This window comes from Syngnathus scovelli, chromosome 1 (genome assembly GCF_024217435.2).
Source record: "Syngnathus scovelli strain Florida chromosome 1, RoL_Ssco_1.2, whole genome shotgun sequence".
NCBI classification, from domain to species: Eukaryota; Metazoa; Chordata; class Actinopteri; order Syngnathiformes; family Syngnathidae; genus Syngnathus; species Syngnathus scovelli.
The window spans coordinates 18,127,866-18,144,483 of record NC_090847.1 but is presented as its reverse complement, the minus strand read 5'-3'; the positions used below and the strand labels follow the sequence as shown (position 1 = coordinate 18,144,483).

The window sequence follows — 16,618 nt, the reverse complement described above, 5'->3', positions numbered from 1 at the left end:
AATTTTGACCTGGGTCTTCTAATTCTTCTTGTTAATATCTTCTTTGCATCTTCTGGTGTAGTCTCTCTGTAAATTAAAATGACTTTTAGTGAGTCTGACTGTGAGTTGTAACTTTAGGTTTTGACTTTGCCCCAAAATTAATTTTCAGTCTAAAACATACCAAGTTCTTGTCTACCATCATAGTAAAAGTCCATTCAAGCATTTCTTGGTGACACCGGTGTTAACTGGAGCGAAAAGTCCGGCGTCCCAAGACAAACATCACTCAATCTGACCATATCCACATTTTTGAAGCTGGGTCACTCAGCCATTGGTGGGCAAATAAATTCAATTGGCTTCACACAATTAGTGCAAGTCAACAATGAGGTGGAGCAGCAGGTTGCTTTTCAACCGTTCCCTAGTAACGGTTGTCTTACATGTGGGTGATCATTTCTATGCTCTTATATTGTCTGCAACACTGTTTTTTTCTGTCATATAACAAGCCAGCTGCCACTTTCCCACTGGGGTTCTAAGATTGCTTGAGCAAGTTTCTGCAGAAATATTCCCTGCTAACCAAGAGTTGAGATCTGAAATTTTAGATATTTTTCCCCCCTTGTGACCCTCGGTGAGGATATGTGAGGCAGAATATTGATTCATATGCGATAGGTCCAATAGCTCATAGAAGATTGAGCAATACCTGTCATCCATTAGGAGGGCGAGCCCCCCCTTCCCCTCTTTCCTGTTACTCGTCCATCCTTCAGTGACCAATCAGCAGCTATGCTTTTAGTAGCACTCCTCTTGCCTGCACTGGGTAAACACAAATGTTTGACACATTGTTTGTCAATGCCAGTTGCTCAACTACTTATCAGTGCTTGCTAAGCAGCATCTGAACCTGCACCATAGGCCTCCTTTTGCCTCAACTAGATATGATATTAATATTATAAATATGATAATGACAATGATAACAACTTGTCTTGCATTGTATATTCTTATACACACATATATGAAAAGACATTACTGCAGTAAAAAAAAAAAAATCAAAACTTTTTTATTTATGTTTACAATATTTTCTTTGAAGAGGACATCAGGACTTGGTTATGGCAAATGTGAAAAGCCTAGAATGTCCTCTGTAAGGGCCAACAGGAATTGCCAGCAGGAATTAACACAGGAATTAACTACAGAGTGCAAAAGTGAATTGCTGGGTCTCAGGAGGAGATACATATACGTATATATATACGTACATATATATATTTAAACTTATGTTGTATATTTGTATTCCAAATAACAAGCATGAAAATGAGGAATGGGGATATCTCTCTCCTAGGGCGAGGCAGGGCAGATCCTATGAAGGAATACTGAGAACAGAGGGGAGGAGTAAAAATCCTGCTCAACAGTTTGCACAGTAAGGGAGGTGAATTAGTGTGGAAGCTAGTTTTCAGTCACAACTTAAGGCTGCAGCTCAAGCGATCGGCAGTCTGACTATAACGGACCTGCAAAGTTTCCATGCAGAAACATCTTGATACTTGTTACTTTTTCTTCAGAATTTTGGACTATCCTTGTTGAATCATATTCACAGGTAGGAGCGTATCTCTGATTGCCTATGATCATAGATGCTTTAAAAAAAAAAAATCTGTTTATTTTGGTGGGTGGGGGTTACGCAGGATCCTTTTAGGCAGATAAGGAAAAAGCCGCACAACATATTCTAAAACAATAAAAATAATAATTAAAAATGTTTCAATTTGGTCTTTAGGGTCTACATTTTTCATGAACTGTAACACCATGTAGACCATATAATGGAGCTGAGCTGTCATCCAAAATCCAGTTCTCATGGTTCTCTAATGGGGATTGATACACAGTTAAATTAAGTTAAAAACCTGAAGAAAATGATTATTTTAACCGGTAAGGAGAAGGAATTAATTTTTGTTTTTTTTATATATATGGTATTCACAAATGTTATTTTAATGGAACTTTGCGCTACACTTTCCTGCGGATTCTCTGTTTCTAGTGCAGGAGAATTTATATTGAGTGATATTGGAATGCGGTTGCTGGGTCATAATGATGCATTCATGCTCAGTTAGTGAATGCAGTCCTTTGAATTGTCCGATCTGCACCATAACTCCAAACAATTGATTCGTAATGGAATGCTTACTCAATGAATGGTACCCCTTTGGCAGCATTCCCAAAGTGTGTCCCATTTCTCTTGAGGCGCATTTCAAATTGCTCATTTGCTCTTTCTGCCCTCACCTGGCTGCTTTGGTGCTGATGCATAATCCACAGAGCTTTTCATCAAGATGAAATTCAGTACAAATATTCACGCTTTAACTGCTTACATATTTTCAGAAATTCTTTTCTGTGTTCACAGGCGACAACATGTTAGAGCAGGTTCTGTCCTTTGGCCGTTCCCTGGTGCGCCGAAAGTTGGTTGACCTTAACAGTTTGGAGGACTCCAAGCTCTGCCGTTGCTTGGGAACTGTGGACCTGATTGCCCTCGGCGTGGGCAGCACTCTGGGCGCGGGTGTCTACGTCCTGGCTGGAGAAGTAGCCAAGGGAAACTCTGGTCCCAGCATAGTCATCTCCTTCCTCATTGCTGCACTGGCTTCTGTCATGGCCGGCCTTTGTTATGCTGAATTTGGAGCCCGCGTCCCAAAGACTGGTTCGGCTTACCTTTACAGTTATGTGACTGTAGGGGAGATATGGGCCTTTATCACCGGTTGGAATTTGATTCTCTCCTATGTGATTGGTGAATTACCGCCACATTATTGACATTTATCTCTGTTGGTATGTTCATCATAATTCACGTGTATGTTTTGTCCTCTCTTTTGTAACAGGTACCTCCTCAGTAGCTCGGGCTTGGAGCGCAACATTCGATGAAATAACAGGAGGACATATTGAAATATTCTGTAAAACTTACTTTAGCATGAACTCTCCTGGTCTGGCTCAGTATCCTGACTTCTTTGCAGTCTGTTTGATTCTGCTGCTGTCTGGTAAGAAAATAAATGATCCTCACTATGTATTTTGTATTTGTTTTCCTCCTTACCGCCTCCCCCCTAATTGTAATCAAGCATAAAACATTGAATTGGACTAATAGCAATGGATTTGTAGTTTTTATGCTCATTGTGTTTGTACTCATGCAGGGCTACTGTCATTTGGGGTTAAGGAGTCAGCGTGGGTCAACAAAGTCTTCACCTCTGTCAATGTGCTCGTGTTGTTCTTTGTTATCATCTCTGGCTTTGTAAAAGGAGATGCAAACAACTGGAAGATAACAGAAGATTCTCTAGTAAATCTTACCATAGTATCCAGGTGATTATTTTCCCATTGCACAAATTGTACAGTGGCTTAAAATGTAGTAAGAATATACTTCCTTTAACATTTTTGTTGTTGTTTTAGGAACTTATCAGCTACAGGTAACGTGAGCAGTGATTATGGAGCTGGAGGATTCATGCCATACAGTTTCAGTGGAACATTAGCTGGAGCCGCCACCTGCTTCTATGCTTTTGTGGGCTTTGATTGCATAGCAACTACAGGTATGAGCTTGGCGTTACGGCTGTAAAACTTTGGTTTGAAATTCAGCTGCGTTGATTTAGTTTGCAGGTGATAGGTTTTATTTTTTTTATTTCTTTTGATAAGTATTGCATTCAAATGTACTCATGGCACAATTCTCTGCCACGCTGAAACAGAAATATTGGAGTGAAAAAAAGCACGATGTTAGATTGCAACATTACGACCGATGTATTGTACAGTACTTGTTGTTTTCTACTGCAGGTGAGGAGGTGAGGAACCCTCAGAGGGCCATTCCTATCGGCATAGTGGTGTCACTGACTGTGTGTTTCCTGGCGTACTTTGGTGTTTCGGCCGCGCTCACACTCATGATGCCTTACTACCTGTTGGATGAAAAAAGCCCTTTGCCCATGGCTTTTGAGTATGTGGGATGGAGCCCTGCCAAATATGTGGTCGCTGTAGGTTCACTATGTGCCCTGTCTACCAGGTAACCCATCTGACTTTTTTTGTACATCCAATGTCATAATTTGTGGATACAAATATATATCATTGTGCATGCTGCCAGTCTTGCTATTGATTTGAAATGATTATACATGGGCGGCCAAACGGGAGTGTGCGTAAACGACTTGTTTTTTAGCATCGCTGATTACATATCAAAATTCAAATTTTGCGACTCATATGTATATAAAACACACTTGAAGAGCAACACTATGAACAACCGTCTCCGTGGCAAAAATAATAAAACTGTGTCGTGTAGTCAACACAGACCTTGCACGTGAAAGTTTTTTATGTATAATTTAAAATTCAAATTTTCTGTTAGTTGGCAGCTTTGCAAAACCAGGTCACGCGTTCTGTAAAATGGCTTATTTCCTATTTCTGAATATTTGATTGTTGAATACTCAAATATTTCTTAGCTGCAGCCCAAAATTAAGTCCTCAGTTATGTCCTCATATTTACTGAATTACCGAAAAAAAAAACTGCTCCTCAAAATTTTAAAATTGTTAGACAAATGAAATTATTGATTAGCAAATCTGCTCCACAATTCTTAAAAAAAATGGAGAGCCTTGCATTATATACAGTATGTATTATATAACTACGCCAGTAGATGATCCAAAGAGCTAGTGTGAAAGTGAAGCGCTCAAAACCCATGAGCTCAGCTGTCATCAAATAAATTCAAGCGGTAATTTAATGAGTCACAGAAAAACGAGTGTGACCAAATAAAAGGTCGTAGAACCAAAAGAAAAAACAAGTCTGAAGCCCATTGTGCCTTTCTTTACCGCTAAGTTTTTTTTCAATCTCATATTTCTTTAAGGGAACATAAGGTCATGTTCATTCTTCAATTGTTTTTTTTAATTAACTTCGATTGATTGATTGACAATTTTTCCACGGTCTGCTATTTGTGATTGTGTAATATCCTGCATTGCTGATTTTACAACTGATCAAGTTGTTTTTGCGGTTTTGCCCCATTCTCATTGTTTTGTTTGGCTCCATTTCACTGCTTGATAGTTGTTGTTTTCAAGCACAAAATGCCGTGACATCAAAAGAATAAAAGAACATTATAAGAATAGCACCAACAATTTCCTTGGATTAAGTCACATCTACTTGAAAAAAAAATTCCACTTGATGTTATTTGTACTGACTAATGCCCCATCGGAAAAGAAAGGCACACCCTCCCTCCTTCCCTCCCACTGTGAAGCTTTTAAGATGTGATTGTGGTTGCTGTGTCCTCATGTGCGTGTGCTTTTGGGTGTCTTGACTAACGTGTTGGCCTTGCATGTCTCTGCTGTCTCATGCAGTCTGCTGGGCTCCATTTTCCCTATGCCTCGTGTAATCTATGCTATGGCAGAGGATGGGGTGCTTTTCAAAGCCTTAGCCCGAATCAATCCTAAGACGAAGACCCCCCTTATTGCCACTATGAGTTCCGGTGTAGTAGCAGGTGAGAGCAAGGGAGCAAAGAGCTTCTCCACCAATCAACTGTGAAAGACACTGCCCAAGAAAAACTCATAGCTACCCATGTGCACAATTTGTGGTTAAAATAATTAACCCTCCCTCATCCCTGCCTTTCACGTGTGCTTTCACAGTTGTGCAGGTGAAATGTGTCCTTTTCTCTGTGTTACCCACTTAACCATGAACCCTCTTCTCCATAGCCTGTTGGGTGCCATGTTCCCACTACCACGCATTCTCTTTGCCATGGCACGAGATGGCATTCTGTTCAAATTTATGTCCAAAGTGAGTAAGCGGCAGTCGCCTGTGGCTGCCACCATGGCGGCAGGTACCACCGCGGGTAAGCAGCCATACAAGCTGTATACAGGCTTGTGGTGTGGACTTTGTTTGGCTTTGAGTCGTCGTCGCGCGGTGTCGGTGGTGATGGCTGCATGTTCATGTTTGTGATGGTTTGCTAAAGTGCATGTCAATTTTTTTTTTCCAAGTCAAGTGAGCTGGCCAACAGGACAAAATAAAAGTTGTTGCGAGTACACGGCAGAACATAATTTTTACGGTGACATTATTTTGAGGAAAAATGGAGACCCCCCCAAAAAAAACAATAGATAAAAACACAGAATCTTTTGGGGGGAATTTGAGCATTACTCTTTTTCTGATAATAAATGTTCTAAATGAAATGTCAACAATATACACACGCTCTAGCCCATCCACAACATCGTCCGTATTAGCAATAACAAAGGTTGGTGGATGAGAATGCAGTTATTTTTATAATTAGATTATCGCTTGGGTATTCTCTACATTGAGAAGATGATGCTTATGCAATGAACTACAGTAATGTCAACTGCTGAAACAAAAGAGATTTAAATTTTTCATCTCGGCAAATTGTTCCTTTCTAATGATTCTGCAAATATTATCCTTCTTTTTTTTGTCTGCCTGGTCTCTATACTCGTGCCCAGTGAAAGTCTGGTGGATGGCGTGGCTTAAATCTGCGCATGTGCAGGCTAGACTGGTTTACCAATTTCACAGAAACACAGTTGGCACACTTTGACACAGTTGACATTTTTTGGCCATTGTGGATGTGAACACAGCTGACTTGCCAATAAAGCTGACGGCCAATGAAAGTGGATCCTCTGATTTATTTTAAGATCAGCACACAAGAGGCGCACAGTCCTAATTGACATGGTGGAACCAGAAACTGATTTGCTGGAATCTGTGCAGGGATGAAGCCGGTACGCAAAGTATATTTATGAGGTATTGCAAGCAGACATCCTCGGGGGAGATGATGTAAAGTTGACCAGGGCGATTACAGATCACCGCTGTGAAATCATCATATTGCACGTGTCCGTGTGTGACCATACAACCAGGAGGGTCTTATGAAAAATAAGAAAGATGATGAAGATGACAATAATAATGCATTCCATGAATAGATTTCTCGATTGATTCAGAGGGTTCGTATGCACCCTGTTGTCATGTTCATGAATGAAATACAATGAAGTCCAGACACGTAGCATTTTTTTAATCTGCTGCTCTTTTAACTTGCCATGACAAAAATAAACATGCAACTCTTTGTTCCAATGCAGCATTACTTTTACCGTGCAAACTAAGACCTCCAACTCAGTAGGATGCAGTTGCACCCATAGAGAGTTGTGTAATGGCGGCATACAAAACAACGTTTTGAATTGTGGTTTTATGTTATAACACGACATTGCAAAAAGCGGCAGAATTGCACAGAGCAGCTGAGATCAACTCCATGCAAGAGTCAGTTGCTGGGACACAAGAGAGGGAGCTGTGAGCAGCACCAAAGTGTCATATCAAACCAAACTCAGTATGGAGATGATGTCTGCTAATTTATCAGTTGAAGGAAATATACTGCTGTGGAAATGACTGCATGAAATGTTTATGGTCTTGCTGGATCTAAGTCTTAGCTATAATCTGGTGCTGTCTATTTATGGGAAGAGATTGAGCTTGCAGATGTCCAGGTGGTGGTCCAGTTTTGTGTACGTGTGTTTTAGTGTTTTTACGTCAAATGTGCTAAGTGTGTTTGTTTTCTTTGCTTGCGGTATAGCCGTCATGGCTTTCCTGTTTGACCTCAAAGCTTTGGTTGACATGATGTCTATTGGAACTCTGCTGGCCTACTCACTGGTTGCTGTGTGTGTACTGATTCTCAGGTGAGTACATTTACTCTGTTAACAACAACAATCTTATGTTCGCAACATTTATTTCTACTCGAAAAGCCACAGGAATGATTACCCAATTCTATAAAGTGCAACTTGTGATGTAAGAGCTGTAAATGTGGCTCTTGTATAAATATGAAGGGGGTGACGAGGTAACAGTGTGTACTCTATGCTCTACTACTCAGTGTGTGCGTCATTTTCGGATCATTCGATTCATAATGGCACTTTAACGGCGCATAAGGACACTTTACAACATATTTTTTCTAATTAGCATTTTTTATCATCTTATTTTCATGTGTAAATATCTCCTACTGCCTCAGCTTAAAATGTAGTTGGCACAGCAATTGAAATTACTTCAAGGTTTATGTGTCGATCAGGCCTGACAATTTCCTCCGAATTGTCCTTATTAAGTTTGCTGATAAGATGGCAGCTATCCCAGCTGACTTTGGGCAAGGGGCAGAATACAACTTAGAGAGGCTGCCATACAACCTATAAAGCTCAAGTTTGCGCTGTGTAATATTTACTGTGTCATTTCAAGGTGTTTGTATTGAAGAAAAATGCCTGGAGACAACAGATCCAATAAATTTTCACCTCCAGGTATCAGCCAGATGGCGCTTTGGAGCGTCGAAGGGAAGGTGGCTGTAAAAGGGACTATCTGTCCTCTGAGGAGGGCGAGTCAGAACTGACTGAATCTGAGTCCCACCTCAACACGCTAAAAGCAGAAGGCTCAATTCTGCAGGCGGTCCTTCACCCACCTGCGTCCCCCTCTGAGCATTCATCCGGCACGGTCAACTTTTCCATTTGTGTGCTAGGTGAGGCAAATGTCTCATCTATTTGACATGATCAAATAGGACACAGGTGTCAAACTCAAAGGCCCGGGGGCCAGATACGGCCCGCCACATCATTTTATGTGGCTCGCGAAGACAAATTGTGCGTCAAATTCAAATTACAATTGCAACTTGTCTTCACTTTTAAAAATATCTTTTTTTTTTTTTTAAATATTTGACCAGTTTTTACTAGTCTGATTTGAAAATGAGTTATTTGTTTTGTAGCTTATACTGTATATACTATGAGGTGCTCATACATTTCTTTGGGTTGACAGTCATAATGGCCCTCCGAAAGAAACTATGACTACAATGCGGCCCGCGAAAAAAAATGAGTTTGACACCCCTGAAATAGGAGATCCAGACGAAACCATGAAACTAGTGCAATTGCCTGACTCATGTTTAACAAAATTAAGATATACTGCGTGTCTTTTGTTTAAACACAGTGCTGCTGGTATGTGTGATCAGCTATCTGACCACTTACCACATTGATGCCATCATTGGCATGGAAGTATGGATCTTCGCAACACTGTCTGTGTGCTTACTTATCTTTGTCGGTTGCGTCGTCATGATTTGCAGACAGCCACAGACCGCTCAGAAGGTTTCCTTCATGGTATGTACCGCACGTCTGAAAATTATTGACTGATGTTGTTGAACACAAAAACTCATAGTTATTGTCTGCCTATGTGTTTGTGTCACGACAGGTTCCCCTTTTGCCGTTTCTGCCTATTCTTAGCATATTTGTTAATGTTTACCTCATGGTTCAATTGAGTGGAGACACTTGGATACGTTTCTCCGTGTGGATGGCGCTAGGTAAGTCTCTTATCTTATTGATTGCCACCCCAATTAAAATCAATCAATGTGTATGTGTGTGTGTTTAAACAGTTGTACAGTATTTTTTATTATTACTTTCTTTTTTACAGTATATTTATTTTCCCCCACCTGTTCCCTCTCTTAGGCTTCTTGATCTATTTCGGTTATGGCATGTGGCACAGTGTGGAGCGCCAGCGCTCTCTCCAGAACACAAGCAGTACTGCCAAACAGGCCGGATTGACTGCAGTCGAGAAGCAACGGGAGCACTTCCTCTGCCCAGAGAAGACCACCCAGTTTTAAGATTCCTTCATTTTAGTGCTAATATACTGTGAGGTGAAACCCAGGCCCAACATACATAAAACCATTGCTCCAGGAACTCATATAAACAGTTTCATCAACGTGGGCCTCACTACAATTGGTCTTTGAAAGCCATGTCAGTATTTTGTGTCGGTGGTCGCATGATGAGCGACTGCTCTGACATTGTGTCTCGGGCACAATGGAAAGGACAGGTAACACACTGGAGAGCAATTTCCCTCAGATTGACGCAGTCAATGCAAGACTGAGATGGTTTTAGTATGGACGTTACTTGTTAGAGAATTTGCTTTTCATTGTAAGAAGGTTGCCTTTGCAAAACAATTTTTTAAATTCCTCTGTTCATTTAATAGCGCAAGTGTATTTTTAGTCTTTTGATACGTAGATTTTGTGCTATATGCCACAACATTAGGTACACCCGCACAATGGAAAGCAACACCACAACCACAAAAACACATTAAAGGGATACCTTTCTGTCTATCCAAACTCAACATGTGTATTCAGATACTTAAATACAGCGCTTGCGTTACATATCATGACGTACATTGTGCAATGTGTAGCTAATGCTGTGATTGGTGAGTGTAGTTTAAAGCACTTTTATTTTCTTTCATGTTGTACAACGCTCAAAATGTTAATCAGTAGATGATTCATCACAGTTGTTTCATGTGATTACAATGTCTCGACAAATACGTATTATATTTAGTTTGATATGCAGTCTCAATTTAGAAGGCATGTATTTGTTGCTTTTGTTTATTCATGATAAGCTAGAACAGAGCGACAAGTGTTATGCAACGATTAACTTTGCAAAGAGTCTTATTTAGTGGCCTTTCTGTATGTTTCAACTGTTACAGTCTGAATGAATTATGTTATTTGATTATAATTTCTTACAGTAATTATGTGTTTTTATTTTTTATCACACTATGGCAAACTGGGCTTTAATACTGCATACTACTAATACAGCCTTCGGGACATATGTTTCCCAGGTATGTGGACTGTATTGCTTGTACATGTTCATAAGATATTAAAGGAAGACCTCGATGCAGGGTTTTTACATGCTTTCTCCTCTTGGTATTTAGAATTCTCAATTGTGAGTGGTATATAGGTGTGTGTGTGTGTGTGTGGGGGGGGGTGTACAGCGATCCCTCGCTACTTCGCGTTTCGTTTATCGCGGCTTCACTACATCGCGGATTTTTTTTCCAATTAAAAAAACATTTAAAAGTCAAAATAAAACATCTAAATTGAGGAAACGTGTGTATATAGGCCATTAGGCTTGACTCACAAAGGTGTAAAAAGGACTGCCTCATTAACCATAAACCCATAAACCTCACCGCACCGTCTATGGACTGCCACGTACAAAACGACCGTCATTCAAGTAAAAAAACAGGATGAAAAGTGCAGCTGAGGTGGTGGAGGTGTTGTACACATTTTTGACCAGCAGAGGACGTTAAAGAACATTTGGGTCAACTGATCCACAAGAAAGGAGGGAAGTTCACCAAAGTTCCCTGAGTTTTTTTTTTACTTTCCCTTCCCTCTCATTCCAGAGGAGGGATGACGCTGGAAAGCTGAAGAGTGCAGCCGGAGCCTACAGACTCTGACCTACATTACCATCCTGAAGCCCCTTTAGAAGCCCCCTCTTGAAAGGTCTTTTGCGCTGCTCAGCCTTGGGACCCAACATCCAGCACAGCATGAAGCTTTTTGTTGTGCTTTGCCTCGCACTGTTTTGGGTGGCGCTCCATCATGGTAAGTCTGTTGCAAAATTTGTTTGAATGCAATTGACTTTGTGTTATCATGGCGAACTCAGGTATCAGCCATCAAAGTTCTGAGGATTGTGGTTGGCTCCACTTCCTTTTTGGAGTCGCCATGTTCTCCTCATCCTTGTTTCTGTTTTTAACGCATAGGCCAGCTTCCTCCCACATTCCAAAAACTTGCATGTTTGGAAAATTGAACACACTCATCGTCCATAACTGTGAATGATTGTCTAATATGTTCCTATAGCCTCTAGCACAAACTCAGTTGTGATCGGCTCCAGCCCACCCACGAGGACCGTTGCTAAATTCTGGAAAAACTGAAACAGAATATTAGTTTGGGGGGACTTTTGTACAATCACATGCAGTTCTCCGAGTTTGTAGTTTCACTACATGTGTTTTTGATAAACATGCCTTGTGATGGAAGTGGTCCTCCATTAGTTATGAAAGTGGAACACCTCATCTGCATAAAGACTGTTTTGTAGATTTATTTCAGTGCTCCTTGAGAATGAAATGAGCAGCGTCAACAGTGAGTATATTGGGCCACATATGACAGAACAAAAGGATTTCAAGCATCTTGCTCGGATGTTATTATAGCTGCTGGAAGCACACGCTCAAAAAATCCCCAGACACCAGTGCTCAACTTGGGCTTGATTTTAGCCAAGGTTCAAAAATCCGGATGAGAGTGGTAATGAGCACTCTTACTAGACAAAAACAAACATGGACAAAATTGCTGGTAGCCCTCTGGCAATGAAAGAAAAAAAAACAAAGATCTTAACCCAAGTAACTTAAATGTTATTGAAAAGGGGAAGTTCGCAGAAGCACCTCATCCACAGTCACTCACAAAACAAAGAGCGTGGCCGGACACAGTAGAATAAGCAGCTGCTATATTCTCTCTTCCATCCATTCACATAGAATCAAAATGATTTACTAATCTGCCAGATATTGTCGTCTGCGTATTGCTTCTCTTTTAATAAAATGTCCACAGACTCCGATGTGTGTATGTGGAGCAAACGAACTCCTTCGGCTGCCCAACAACATGCATGACCTAAATTAACGTGACAAAGGACCCCTTCGGCTGCCTAAAAAAAACAAGCCTTTCTAAAAAAAAACACCAAGACTTTCGTTACAACGTGCTTTTGGGGTTAACGCAAGTCTCAAATTCTAGACTCCAAAGTGAGCGTAAAATCGACCTTTAGCTGTAGTATTGTTGATATAAGTATATGACCCCTAATTAACATTACAGGTATTGTCAAACTTGTAATCAGTCAACCTATTTAAAGGGTGACAAATAGTCAAATAGCTAACCTCTCCGGATGTCACAGAGGCAGGAAAATCAATAACAATTTCAAGAGATGAATAAAAATTAATTGTAGGCTAGAACGACTTCCAAAGAAATGAAAGATTAATTCCATGGTCAATGTCAGATCGCACCATCCGCCATTGTTTCAGACTTCATGGGAAGATGGGAGATGACCAAGGACATCACTGTTGAAAATAGATGACGAAATTTGCCAAGCTGCATGCATTTCTAAAACAAATTGATTGTCTAACTCTCTTTTAAAGGCTCTTGCCAGCAAGCCAAGAGAAGAAAGGATTCAGGGGAAAATCGAATCAGACCGGGAGGGAAACGGGGGAAGATACGTCACCCCAAAGTGAAGGAGGTAGGAGGGAGAGGTCACAGCCTTCTGACACAGGTGTTGGAAAAAGGCCGTTTCCTGCGTCTGGGCCAGAGCACCATTCTGGCCCCCGGGAATGACATAGAGCTGCGCTGCAAAGGCTCCAACATTGGGTGGTCTTATCCCACATACCTGGACACCTTCAACGACTCTCGGCTCAGGTGATCTGAACGTGCATTCATGAACAGCGCTGCATTGTGGACATAAGGACAAATAGCGTATTAGTGCATGGACCTCGAGCTGGATATCACAGTATCACTTCCCATACTTTCTGTTTTCCTCCTTCAGCATTATACAGAGCGACAAGTACAGTCAGCTCATCCTGACCTCACCCTCAGCTGCTGACACTGGACAGTACAGTTGCTGGGTGATCGTGTGTGATGGTGGTGAGTGCGAAAAGGACCATGAACGCGTGTATGCCTCCCACATCTATTTTGCAGGTGAATGAACATACAGCTTTTGTAGAAATTGTTGATTTTTTTGTTTTGTAATGCATTTTCACTCCAAAACTTCACCAATTATTCTTTTATTTTGTGATTCACAAAACTAACCGACAATTAAGCAATATTACATGAGAGAAATTGATGTGGTACTTTACTCACCAACCTTCATGATTCAGTTACAGAAATCAATTTACTGTTGAGATGCTGAAGGCAGCGTATTTGGACAATTTGAAGATAATAGGGGCTCTAAACGATTAGTCCAATATCAAAATAGTCGTCGATTAATTTGATAAATGATTATCAAATAATCAACTGATTTTTGACAGCTCTAATCAAATTACTAAGACATTTTGTTTTTTCAATATGCCTTAATTGTTTGAAACAAATTGTTTAAGTTCTTCTTGAAGACTTTATGAAGCATGAATGACAATGGAAATATAGTAGGTGCTGTTTATTAGTTTTTCCCTGCAATATACCCCGTTTGTCTCCCAAAGATAGGCTTATCCACGACTCTGATGAGATGAATGCATACTTGTGTTGCGTCTACAAATTCACAACCTGTGACTACCAAAATCCATGTAACTGATTGGTAAATGAGTGGGATAACATCATGACAATCTATAAACATCAAGGCTAAGATCTAGTGTTTGGAGAAAATTAAAGAAGTGATCGGCAGATTGAACTCCTAACAACACACGCTATCACTGTAATCCACCACCGCTATATTTTCTGAAATTCATGGTTCCTTGATTCTTTAAATACGTAGAGGCTTCATGATTAATAACTGTCAAACCTTAGTAAGAAGTTGAGTAAAAGTAAACCAATAATCAATGCCAAAAATCTTTTACAGACAAGGACAACCTCTTTGTCCCGTCGGACATCCACTTCCAGATTGTGTACCTGCGCCCAGACAAGCCGGCCGTGGTACCGTGTCGCGTGACCACTCCGCAGGCCAAGGTGTCGCTGCACAGAGAAGTGCCGCCTGAGGAGATCCCGACCAATGAGACCTTGGTGAACTATGACCCCGCCAAGGGTTTTGTCCTGCAGACACCTGACCACGAGTATCAGGGGGTGTTCTACTGCAAGGCCGTAGGCAAAGGAACACCGCAGATCTCCACCAAATACCAGCTGCTCTATGTAGAGGGTAAAGCTGTCTTTACTTGTACTTGTTAACTGTCTGCTTATTGGTTCAGCTAAAGTTAGGCTAGTTGGACCTGACCATTCTTCCACACTTCCCACTGTCGACAGTCCCCAGCAGTCCACCATTCGTGAGCTTGAAGGCTTCTTCTGAGCAGGCGAGCGGAGGCGACAATGTCAACGTGACCTGCAGTGTGATAGGGGAGCCAGACGTCGACGTAAGCTTCACCTGGTCTTATCCCGGGCAGGTGAGAGGGATGTCTTGTTCAAAACAACCAATTAAACAGTCAGCTCACCAGTTTCCTGAAGTGGAGGCGTCATCGATTTTGACTTGAGACCTGTCAACTGTGTTATTTTCAGTCGACAGTAAGTGGCAAAATGGCCGCCTCCTGAGAGGGATAAAAACAAGTGGATTTTGCTGGGTAAACTCATATTCCACAAACGAAATATTAATCACTATGTGGTGTTTGGACTAGTGGGGAAACATATTATTGTACATGTTACTGGGGTTGACTTCCCCTTTAAGTCGCGATTCAAACATTTCTTCTGGGGTAGCAGCTCTAATTTCTGCAAGAAGGGCTTTCCAGAGTTATAGAGCCCAAATAGAAAATGCACTAGAAGCTGCAGATTTGATTTTTGGCTCCCAGAATCACAAAAAAACCTGTATTTCGGTTCTGTGACAGAACTCACGTTACCACTAAATTGGCAAGATAGGTTTTTGTTGAAAAGTGTTTTCTTTCTGGATTTTAATGTTTTTTTTTATTTTGCCAGATGTCGTCGGGTTTAAAAACAAAACAAAAAAACTGTTCATAGTCTTGATGTGCATTTGAAAGTGGAGTTGAATTAAATGTTTTTTTTGTTGTTGCAGAATCACTTTGGATGATTGTACTTTTATTTTAATTGTAGTTTAATCAATGATATGTTACAGACACTAAGTTTTTCCTCACACACCTTATGTTCCATGCAACTCATAATATTTTATGTTTTTCTGTTGTGGAAAAAAAGTTGTTGCAACTTAAATGACTTGTTTTAGCCCCGCCCCACTCCCCCTAAATACAAGTTATGATTTTTACAGAGGGATATGATTTGTTTGTTTCAGGGCCGGCGTCCTGTTCACACCCAAACTTCATGGAGGCTCGTCAATCGAGGGCGGGGTCAAACGACACGTATCACACAAAGCGTCCTCACCGTTGAGGACATGGAGACCATTGATTTTGGAAAGTACATCTGCAACGCCAAGAACCAGCATGGCGAGACACTTGTCATGACTAACATCATGTCCAAATAGCTTCTTTTCTCTTTAAAGGGATAGTCAACCCCAAATTTTCTTTGTAATGTTCTCTGCAACTGATTGAATCACATTATTTTGATAAATGTTTCATTTGTGGAATCTGAATAAACACCAGTTTTCTGAAGCTGAGCCGTGATTGGATGGGACCTGTGATTTGGCAACTGTGATGTCATTGTCAGTCAACAGCGTATGGCAAAAATGGTCGCCCTCTGAGATGGGTAAAAACAGGTGGATTTTGCTGCTTAACTCAAATTCCACAAACGCAATGTTAATGTCATGTTTAGACTAGCGAGGGCACATACAACATACTGTTAAGAAAGTTTTACGTGTTGATTTTCACTTAAAGTTGCTTTATTGAAAACACAAAGTGAAACGCTTCTGCTCACTACTTAAGTGTAGAACGTTAAAAAGCTAATTGAATACATTGCGAGTCAAATTAAAAAGGCAGCTTCCCATTTCCTCCAACATTACAATGCACTTAGCTGCCATGTTTCTTCACAGGAGAGGGAGACAGCAGCATTAAGAGATTTGCTGCGGCTTTGTAGCCAGTCACGAGAAGAATCTGGTTAAAGCTGAGAATTTTGCCAAGCTGACATTCTAATTTGCTCCATATGTGGAATGCATTACACGTGCCCAGAACGCGTTTTGTTTTAGAGCTGCTTCCTTCTGACTTTCAACAATAGATTTCTGCAGAAATTTGAGTATCAATGCCATTATTACTAGCGCATAAAACACAATTACCTTCATCTTTCAATATATCATGTCTCCACAACAATATTGTTCAC

General features: G+C 40.8%; 2 protein-coding genes across 3 annotated transcripts; both read left to right on the top strand.

Annotated features, from left to right (window-relative positions):
* Positions 1 to 1,365: 1,365 nt before the first annotated feature.
* slc7a2 (solute carrier family 7 member 2) lies at positions 1,366 to 10,589 on the top strand. 2 transcript variants are annotated; one of them, XM_049748559.2, is made up of 12 exons: positions 1,366 to 1,552; positions 2,339 to 2,716; positions 2,805 to 2,960; positions 3,111 to 3,276; positions 3,364 to 3,500; positions 3,739 to 3,961; positions 5,622 to 5,758; positions 7,481 to 7,583; positions 8,187 to 8,401; positions 8,860 to 9,026; positions 9,118 to 9,226; positions 9,372 to 10,589. In XM_049748559.2, exons 2-12 carry the CDS (start codon positions 2,347 to 2,349, stop codon positions 9,524 to 9,526), a joined length of 1,938 nt encoding a protein of 645 aa, XP_049604516.1. In that variant the 5' UTR covers positions 1,366 to 1,552; positions 2,339 to 2,346; the 3' UTR covers positions 9,527 to 10,589. The 2 variants fall into 2 exon arrangements, with proteins under 2 accessions (XP_049604516.1, XP_049604506.1); XM_049748549.2 differs by lacking the exon at positions 5,622 to 5,758 and adding an exon at positions 5,271 to 5,410 and having other exon boundaries at positions 1,369 to 1,552.
* Positions 10,590 to 11,054: 465 nt separating this feature from the next.
* On the top strand, positions 11,055 to 15,962 carry pdgfrl (platelet-derived growth factor receptor-like). The gene is made up of 6 exons (XM_049732790.1): positions 11,055 to 11,278; positions 12,850 to 13,123; positions 13,251 to 13,402; positions 14,256 to 14,549; positions 14,654 to 14,790; positions 15,642 to 15,962. The coding sequence occupies exons 1-6, from the start codon at positions 11,224 to 11,226 to the stop codon at positions 15,828 to 15,830; spliced, it is 1,101 nt and encodes a 366-aa protein (XP_049588747.1). The 5' UTR covers positions 11,055 to 11,223; the 3' UTR covers positions 15,831 to 15,962.
* Positions 15,963 to 16,618: the final 656 nt, after the last annotated feature.

Bases quoted from the DNA above. Each gene is read 5' to 3' on its own strand.
- pdgfrl (XM_049732790.1), top strand. From the start codon at position 11,224: ATGAAGCTTTTTGTTGTGCTTTGCCTCGCACTGTTTTGGGTGGCGCTC. The intron at 13,124-13,250 runs GTGATCTGAACG...TTCCTCCTTCAG, and splicing joins TTCAACGACTCTCGGCTCAG to CATTATACAGAGCGACAAGT. The intron at 14,550-14,653 runs GTAAAGCTGTCT...CACTGTCGACAG, and splicing joins CCAGCTGCTCTATGTAGAGG to TCCCCAGCAGTCCACCATTC.
- slc7a2 (XM_049748549.2), top strand. From the start codon at position 2,347: ATGTTAGAGCAGGTTCTGTCCTTTGGCCGTTCCCTGGTGCGCCGAAAG. The intron at 3,277-3,363 runs GTGATTATTTTC...TTGTTGTTTTAG, and splicing joins AATCTTACCATAGTATCCAG to GAACTTATCAGCTACAGGTA. The intron at 8,402-8,859 runs GTGAGGCAAATG...GTTTAAACACAG, and splicing joins CTTTTCCATTTGTGTGCTAG to TGCTGCTGGTATGTGTGATC.